A 9891-nucleotide genomic window follows, 5' to 3' on the forward strand; every position below is an offset into this window, starting at 1 on the left:
GGTGACACACACCTTCAATCCCAGCATTCAGGCAGAGGCAAGCAGATCTCTAGAGTTCAAAGCCAGCCTCTACATAGTGCATTCCAGGACAGCCAGGACTACACAGAAAAATCCTGTTACAGAAAAGCTCCCCCCAAGGCTGGAGAGATGGCTTAGTGGTTAAGAGCATTGACTGTTCTTCCAGATGTAACTGAGTTCAAATCCCAGCAACCACATGGTGGCTCACAACCATTTGTAATGAGATCTGATGCCCTCCTCTGGTGTGTCTGAAGACAGCTACAGTGTACTTATATCTAATAAATAAAATCCTTAAAAAAGAAAAAGAAACCCTTCAAAAAAGCTCCCCCATTAAAATAAAAACTTGCCCCAATACAAGATTCTATGTGTAGGTATCACCATTAACTCAAAAGCAGCACAAGATGCAACACAGCAGGCTCCCCATCCATTAGATCATTGTGGCTTGTTGATGGGTCAGTCATGAACTTTTTTTAAGATTTATTTATTTTATGCATGAGTATATTGTTGCTGTCTTCAGACACATCAGAAGAGGGCATCAGATCCCATTACAGATGGTTGTGAGCCATCATGTGGTTGCTGGGATTTGAACTCAGGACCTCTGGAAGAGCAGTCAGTACTCAACCACTGAGCCATCTCTCCAGCTCCCTCGCCCCATGAATTTCTTATTTATGTTTTTTACATGTTTATTTTTCAGAATGCAGTGATTATGTTTCTGCTCTCTACTGTCATCACTACGCTAGTCCTGGGTACTCGTAACACTCTAACAAGATAAAGCTCCATTGCTTCTGAATGGCCATTCTAACTGTATAGAACCTTACTGAGATATATATAGTTTTGGACTGAACAAATGTTTTGAGTGGCTTCATTAGTAAAAAAAAATATGGAACATATGAAGAAAGACTCCACAGGGTATAAAAAAATCATGGGCCACATACACGTTAACAGCAGTTTTCATGGAGAATACCTGCAGTATGCATGCTTTTCACTGCCTTCCTAGTAAGAATAAAGCTAAGACTTTCTTCCTCTGTGACAAGTTTGTTAAGAAGCAGAACTCAAGGCTTCAGAGACAATCATAAGATGGCTTTTGAAAGGACGGCTTTTGAAAGGACCTGATAATTAAATTTCTTAGGGTAATAGCCAGCAGTCTTGTGCATTGTATAATTTATCATCTACATGCACACACAGCCCTCTCCCTTCCAGGTTTTGACAACCAAAAAATGTCTCCAGATGTTGCACAGCATGGAGAGGATAAATACCCTGCTTGAGAAACACTGACCTAATTTATACTAACATTCTACTCCATTTTACTTTTTCTTGTCCCATTGCTGCGACAGAACTCAGATCAGAGCCTTGTTCAGGCTAAGGAAGCACACAATAATACACCTAGCCCTCTCCATTCAGTAAAACAAAAACCTACAAAACCCTTAGCATCAAGTAACTTACATAACCCAAGAGCAAATACCAAGTCAAGATTAAAATTTTGTTCTACCATATACATAAAGTCTTCGGTAATGTAAGTTCTAGTCATTCTGTCCACACACCTGCCTTCTTCCAAAGTTCTAAGTGTTAAATCTACATTTAGTAAAGTGCCCAAATTCCCAACACAGAAAGGCATACTACAGTCTACTGTCAGCTACCATGCATCTACGAACTACTGTGTTTCAGTTCATGTGGAAGCATATAACTTGGGTTCAAATCTTTAGTCTTTTACTCACTTTGTGATCTTGACCAAGTTGCTAACTTCCTTATGCTTCAATTCTCTCAATTTTGAAACAAAATATTAACAATTTATGGGAATAAAGAAAATATACAAAATTTTAGGAGTACAGAGTGAGAGTGCTTGCCTAGCATTCATGAGACCGTAGGTCCAATCATCAGTTATTCAGAAGACAGACACACAGAAAGACAGACAGACAGACAGACAGACACACACACACACACACACACACACACACACACCCCTACCTTGAATTGAACCTTATCAGAAAGAGCATCAGGAGTTCAAGGACAATCTCAGCTACACTTATCGCCCCACTTTACTCCCACACCCCAGTTAACAGTGGGCCCCATCCTCAGTTTACAGATGAAGAAACACTCATCTGTCAGGGCTCAAAAAGGGCAATGAAGGAGCAGTGACTTAAAAGCTGCCAAATTCAGAACCCATTTTCCCCCGACTTATACGGAAAATTGCATTAAGATCTACGATTACTAGCAATCAAGAATAAATGTCTGGCAAAATAATGACCAGCACAAGCTATATTTCATTAAGAGGTTAACTTAGGGACTAGAGAGATGGCTCAGTGGGTAAGAGCACTGACTGCTCTTCCAGAGTTCAATTCCCAGCAACCACATGGTGGCTCACGACCATCTCTAATGTGATCTGATGCCCTCTTCTGGTGTATCTGAAAAACTGCTATAGTGTACTCATATAAATAAATCTTTTTAAAAAAAGGTTAATTTAGAATATAACTAAAGATTATCACCAAGATAAGGTGGTTGTTGTTACAGATTCAGAGGTTTCTAAATTGTCTACATCTTTAATATGTGATTTTTTTTATTTAACTTTAATTTTTGCCCTCCTTTGAAATAGGAGAGGTTTAACTCCACAGCATAGATTAGCAGGGTAGATTCTGATGAAGACATTGCTGCTTCTGCCTCCTGAATACTGGAATTAAAGGTATGCACTTCCCCATTCTACTTGATTTATTCTCTCTCTCTCTCTCTCTCTCTCTCTCTCTCTCTCTCTCTCTCTCTCTCTCTTTCTTCTGGAGACAGGGTCTCTCTGTGCAATCCTGGCTGTTCTGATACTCTTAATGTAGACCAGGCTGACTCAAACCTGGAGATCCCACCTGCCTGTCTCTGAAGTACAGGAACTAAAGGAGTGTGCCACAACACCTAGCACATGATTCTTAACATTTTTTCTTCTTCTTTTCTTTTTAAAGGATGGTTCTTGCTGCTCAAGCTGGTTCAAACTCTGCCTCAACCTTCCAAACGGTTGGAATTATAGACATATTAACACTGCACTTGCCTCTGGCTCTTTTTTTTCTTTGAATTGTAGCAGGCCTAAAACTCACACAATATAGCAGAGGCTAATCCTGAAAGTCTAATCCTTCTACCTTCCAAGTGCTGGGATTACAGGCTTATACTGAAATTCATCTACTCAAAGTCTAGAAAAGAGGGTATTTCAGTGTTAGAGACAGAGGCCGTCCCATATACACTTTAAGCTTCTGGTTCCTAGCCCAAGGTTTGTAAATGACATTTTGTCCCCAAGTTCCAGGGGAGATGTTATGAATCCATCTGATATCTTTGATCTGCTCGTACTTTATATACCCAAGTTCTGAATTACTCTCAATCATTTTACACCTGATATTTATCCAATGCTCGAGTTTTCACTTAACTTTGCTCTTGTCACCCCTCAGATTGCTAATGGCTTCTGTACCACTTCTTCACAAAGCCAGTACACTAGGCACTGATTTCTATCATTTCATTTATCTTTGATGACATGTGTCTCAACCTGAAAATTATTTTTAGAGGTTGTCTTACTTTACGATTGCTGTGACAAGACAACTCATAAAGAGTTTGTTTAAGGCTTACAGTTTCAGAGGGTCCATGATTATCATGGTGGAAAGCAAGCAGCAGCCACATTCGAAGTTGGACAATACTCAGAGCTTACTTCTTGATCTAAAAGTAGGAGACAGAAGGAGCTAACAGGAAATAACGCCCATGAATGGCACGCTTCCTTGCACAAAGCCTCACCTCCTGACCCTTCAAAACAGTTCCTCCAACTGAGGATTCAAGGGTTCAACCAAATGAGCCAATAGGAGCCATTCTCGTTCAAACCACCAGGAAGGTGGCAGTTATAGTAGAGGTGAAATGGCAAGTCCACAACCGTTATAATTAAAACTAATTATAAAATTTTAGACTTCGGGCTGGAGAGATGGCTCAGTGGTTAAGAGCCCTGACTGCTCTTCCAGAGGTCCTAAGTTCAATTCCCAGCAACCACATGGTGGCTCGCAACCATCTGTAAAGAGATCTGATGCCCTCTTCTGGTGTATCTAAAGACAGCTACAGTGTACTTATATATAATAAATGAATAAATCTTAAAAAAAAAAAAAAATAAAAATTTTTAGACCTCTATCTGCATAAAGTATACCAATAGGGAACCTGGTAAAGCCACTGACTTCTTTAAAATTGCCATTAAGAGTCTGGTTTGGACCATTTTGGATCTCTTAATTTCGTCTTCTCTTTATAATATTTATCTGGATTTTAATCCTTTTACTTGGAATGACCCCACAATTTAGGAACCTTGAGAACACCAGCTACACAGGCTGTTCATCTACATTCTAAAAAATTGGTTAAAATTATCCATCTCCAATTTAATCTAAAAGGCAATTTCAAAATTTTGAGTGCTGAGATTAAAGGGGCGCACCACTAGTTATCTAGCTGACTTATTTAAACCAAATCAATCTGACTTTTCTTCTCTATCAAAATTCTCCTTTCTAGTACATACACACATACATACAGATACACACACACATTTTACTGTATGTTCAGAAACACAAGGCTTCACCTTTTCTTTCTTTTAAAAAAAAAAAAAGATTTATTATATTTAAGTACACTATAGCTGCCTTAAGACACACCAGAAGAGGGCATCAGATCTCTTTACAGATGGTTGTGAACCATAATATGGTTGCTGGGATTTGAATTCAGGACCTCTGAAGAACGTCAATGCTCTTAACCACTAAGCCATCTCTCCAGCCCCTCAGTTTTCCTTTGGACACCTTACTAAATTACTAATTACAAAACAAAGAGTGTGGTTATGACTATAGCTTGGTGGTACAACCCTTACCTAGTATATTCAAGGCCCTGGGTTCCAGCTCTCAAAAATGAATTATTGGTCTGTCAGTCATGAGATCCTTGTTGACTTGTCACTTCCTTGTGTATATGTTCACATTACAAACTTGTCAGTTCACACTCACCATTACAGACATCCACATGTGGCTGGAGGCCTAGCTCACCACGGCAGAGCGCATGTCTAACATTTGCAAGGTCCCCAATTCCCACATAAACAAAAAACTTAAAAAACAAAACTTCAACTAAGCTTCTTCTGACCTGACCGAATTATGGTTCCTACCAACAGACTACCCTCTAGTCACACAAAAAAACCTCTCAAGCTCCATCCCAAGTTCTCCCAATGGCCTAGAATAACGACAACCGCTTCCAACACTGCTCCCTCAACATCCACCCTTCAAAATAAAAATTACCTAATATTCTCTATATTATAAATTACTTGAGGGGTAAAAACAAAACAAAACTCCAACGGTTCTCAGCTTTGTTCTTCCCTGTATTGCTTAACCTTTCAAAATACATCAGGCGCTCCATGATATCGCCATCTCCCAACCTGAAGACATACATGCTTTCCTTGGATACTTTTTCCAGATTGGTCATCAGAGCAAAACTCAGCTAATCTGTACAGCAATGTACAAATTAGTCAACCTACCTACCTCTTCTATTTCTGTCTTGTCCAACAAAAAAGTACTGTCCTAATTTCAAGAGTTCTCTCTTGTTAAAAGAATATGCATGAGAGGTTTCTGATAAATGCCCGGTCACTCCCCAAAACCACAACAAAAAAAAAAAAAAAAAAAAGAGGAAAACTCCCACATTTATTCTACCATAAAACCCAACATTTCTGGGGCTGGAAAAAATGGTTCAGTGGTTAATAGCACTTGCTAGTCTTACAGAGGACCTCAGACCCCAGCTGAGTCCCAGCACCCACATGGTAACTAACAACTACCAGGAGATATAACCTCCGACCCCTTCTTCCAACCTCTTTGGACAATGCATCTGCATAGGTGGCATGCATGCATACCTACATACATACAGGCAGAACACAATTCTTAAGTGTGTAAGAGCTGCAAGATGGAATAAATATTTCTTGTGGTAAATACATCTTTAAAAAAGGGGGTGGGGGGCTGGAGAGACGGCTCAGTGGTTAAGAGCACTGGCTGCTCTTCCAGAAGCCCTGAGTTCAATTCCCAGCAACCACATGGTGGCTCACAACCATCTGTAATGAGATCTGATGTCTTCTGGTGTGGCTGAGACAGCTACAGTGTACTTATATATAAAATAAATAAACCTTAAAAAATATTCTTTTGTTTCAAAATTAAACTGCTAGCTTACATGAAAAATCTGGTGATTCAGAACTGGCTATTTACCAGAAAGTAAACCACAAAGTGTTAATAATAGCCATCAATATATGCTATTAAAGTCTGCATTATCCAAATTGACATATCTAGAATGTAAAAAACTCAGACCAAAGAACAGGGACTATTACGCAGGGACTGGAACTTAAAGAGCACATACATGTTAACACAACAAAATGGCATCCTTACAAAGCAACAGTTTTCTGCACTTCACTCTGAAATCTGATTGCTTCTGACCCCTAACATCTGAATCTATCAACCATGATTTTACTCAGATAATCTCTTTTGTTTTAGAAAAACAGGTAGGTTAAGTTTTACACAGCAGGGAACAAAAGTTCTAGGTTCCTTTGGTTTGATGTGATGAAGAAATGAAGGCTAGAAGGGAAAGTCTTTTTCTTCTCCTATGAAACCTTGCATGCTTGCCTTTCAAATGGCAAGATACGGAGCAAGCTTATTAGCTACTAGCTGCCTCTTATAAAGGTGGCATGTAAAGGGCAAACCCAGCAGCTACTTCCTACCAGTCTTTACCTATCGATGTGCAGTCACAGAAGTAACTGTTTGCTGCATTAATATCTGGCAGTATGCTATTTAAATTTTAGAAACTTGCTTTATTGAATAAGAGATCTGTGCAATGACCCAAGCTTTAAAAGAGCTCCCTCTAATAAGGGTGAATCTCATAGCAGTTAACATCCCTGCTGGGACTGGATATTCAAAACCTGGAAAACCTTCCTTAACCATTCACACCAGAAATGCTTTCATTTTATTTCCACACACCGGACTTAAGTGAGGCAACAAACAGAAAAGAAAAACGTAATGAAATTTCACCAGGGCACTGTATTATTTAAATTATCTGTGAACTTTTCATTTAGTGAATTCTCCCTCTACACACACACACACACACACCCCTTTAGCAAGGAAAGGCTCAATATATTCTTACATATTCTTACCGGAGTCGGGGGAATACTAGCATTTCTATGGTAAAAGTCCCCATGCCTTCTATCACATGAAACCCCCAAAGTGACCGATCGCCCTTAAAAGAACTTACACATCTCAGGACCACACTCCTGGCACAAGTAAATAGATCTTTTCGGTCTTGTGCAAGCCTACGCGACTGTACCAAGTTTTTGGAACCCACATCCTGGGAAGTTACTCACCCCCGAGAAAGCTCTGAAACAGGTGTGAAGAAGCCTGGGGCTCATCTCACAAGCTCTCCACCCCACAGGTTTCTCGCCATCGAGAGCACCACACAAAAGGGTCGCTCCCGCCGCCCTATTCCCTCACTGCTACCGGCGCACGACTCACGACTCACCAGGACCGTGGTGCAGATGGACCTCAGCTCAGACTCCACTTTCTCCCGATAGTCCTTGATCAGCTGCAACTTCTTGTCCGAGGTATCGGTCTTCTGCTCAATGCTCGAGATGACCCTCCAGGCGGACCTGCGGCCCCCGACCACGTTCTTGTAGGCCACCGATAGCAGGTTGCGCTCCTCGTTGGACAGCTCGGCGCCCTGCTCCGTCACGGCTTTCATGCAGGTGGCCATGTCGTCGTAGCGCTCGGCCTGCTCGGCCAGCTTGGCCTTCTGGATCAGCTCGGTCTTCTCCATGGCGAGCGAGGGCGAGCGCCGAGCCGGATCCGGAGTCCTCCTGAGAGCCGCGAGGGGCGGGGCGGGGCGGCGCCGGAGAGGACAAAAAGGAGCGAGGGGAGAGCACGTCAGACAATGAAGCCGGACGCCCGCTTTGTCTCAGCGCACGAGGCTGCGTCCTCGGGCCTCTCGCGGGGCCGCCGCCTTCCGCCCGCGCCCTCCGGCCCGCCCGCCGCGCCTCCCGAGGCCGGAGCACGGGCCCCGCCCGGCCCAAGATGGAAGCGGCCGTTGGAGCCGCACCTTCCCGTCCCAGCCCGACCCTAAGGCGCGCGGTAGCCCAGCAGTCCCGAGGACTGAGCTCCGCCAACCCCCGCCCCGGTCCCACGCGGCGGCGGCTGCAGCGGCAGGCCCAGAGCCGTGCCCAAACTCACCTTCTAGTCTCCGCGGCCGCGACGCGAGTCCCACCACTTTGATCTGCTTTGGGCTTTAGCCGAGGACCCTCCCGTCTCAGCCTAGCGCGGAGCCGACGAGCTCGCTACCGACCAATAGAACACTGCACCTCCCTAGGGAGTCCCGCCTCCAGCTTCTCCAATGGCCAATAAAGAGCGAGCGCGCGGAAGGGGGCCCAGGGGGCGGGGCGGGAAGCGAAGCGGAGGCTCGGAGGGTGGGTCGGCTCGGGTAGGTTCGGTTGGCCCGCAGGCTGCGGCTTCGGCCACGGGGTTTCCTCCAATTAGATCCAGGGTGAATGGACGTCACTGTTGCCATGGCGATGCTTTTACCAACTCCCCTCATCCTCCCCGCCAGCCCGGCACTCCTGGGTGCGGCACGGGACCGGAGGTGCGTTCGACCTCCGAGGCAGTGGCCGCGTGTCCTGCAGCAGCGGCCTCTGCAGATGGGGCGTTGCAGCTCTTAGGCTGCTGCGGCTGCAGCTGGACTACGCAGGGGTGAGATAATTGGCCGTTTGTTGCACAAGCGCCTTTCTTCCACCTTCCTATTTTTGACAAAGGTTTGGATCCTCAAGACGTTAAAGTGCAACCCTTATAATTTTCCTGTTTCGACTACAATCAGAAATATCCCGATCCCCATTAAAAAAAAGAATTCGTTCCCAGAGAAAGTGTCTTAGTTCAAGTTTTCACACAGGCACCCGAAAGCCAGGAATTTCCTTATGGAAAGGTAGATTCAGGAGATCTGGGCGGGTCCGCGTGGCAGCGTCAGGTAAGCTTTTCTTTAAAACGGGAAATGACATTAAGCACGGTTTGGACAAACATTTCTTTCTTTTCCACGTTAATGTCTCAGTACACCCCGCCCCCAACACACCTTTGTACTCTGTAAAGCATGTATACATGCTTTAGGTTTTTGTGTGTGGTGGTTTGGGTTTTTTTTTGTTTTTGTTTTTTTGGGGGGGAGGGGTGCTTTTGGGTTTGTTTTTTTTCCCCTCATATTTTTGTGAAGATCCTTGTAAAGCCAAAATTCTCACGTGCTGACTTTCTCCGCAGGATAAACACCCTTCTGAAATGAGAACACTTGCCCCAGATGCTATGTATTCAGGGTCACAGCTAACATTTTTCTCCTTTAATCCGCTCCCTTATCTCCGGGCCCTACAATCCAAGTCCAAGTGAGGTGGCTGTCCTACCAGACTTGAAATTGCCACCCGGCTCTGCTGAGATTCCAGTTCAAGGGTTCAAAGAACTTCAGTGACTGCCACAGGCAAAGTGGATTCAAATGCATGGTGGAACCAAGCGGACCTGGAGAGTCCATAGAACGGAAGGTCTAACAGTGAACACAGATGGCAAGGAGGGAAAGGGACGAAGCTTCCAGAAATTCAGATTCCTTTCCAGCTGCCCCTCCCTACCCAACTTGTAAAGGTTGCTTTGTGCTTTGACCAGGAGAATCCTGGTTGGAAAGTGACTCTGTCTTAATACAGAAATGCCTTACTATGCCCCAGTGCAGCGGCGGACGGCCCAGTGTTATTTCTGGAATCCCCAAGGCCAGGCTGCAGACACACAAGCATTTATGGTCCTGTGGGTTGGGGTGGAGCTGGACACACAGAAATCCCAACGGAAAGAATTTACGTGTGGAAGGTCAGAT

The 9891-nt window shown here is 44.1% G+C and overlaps 1 protein-coding gene across 1 annotated transcript in view; it reads right to left on the bottom strand.

Moving 5' to 3' along the window:
* Ywhaq (tyrosine 3-monooxygenase/tryptophan 5-monooxygenase activation protein theta) overlaps nt 1–8357 on the bottom strand; it is a 29408-nt gene extending 21051 nt beyond the window's left edge. The window contains exons 1-2 of the mRNA XM_032907519.1: nt 8235–8357; nt 7531–7864 (exon numbers count right to left, since the gene is read on the bottom strand). Of these exons, the coding sequence (XP_032763410.1) occupies nt 7531–7824 (294 nt within the window). The 5' untranslated portion in view covers nt 7825–7864; nt 8235–8357. The remainder of the gene's footprint in view (nt 1–7530; nt 7865–8234) is intronic.
* Nucleotides 8358–9891: the final 1534 nt, after the last annotated feature.

Source organism: Rattus rattus, chromosome 7 (genome assembly GCF_011064425.1).
Source record: "Rattus rattus isolate New Zealand chromosome 7, Rrattus_CSIRO_v1, whole genome shotgun sequence".
Lineage (NCBI taxonomy): Eukaryota > Metazoa > Chordata > Mammalia > Rodentia > Muridae > Rattus > Rattus rattus.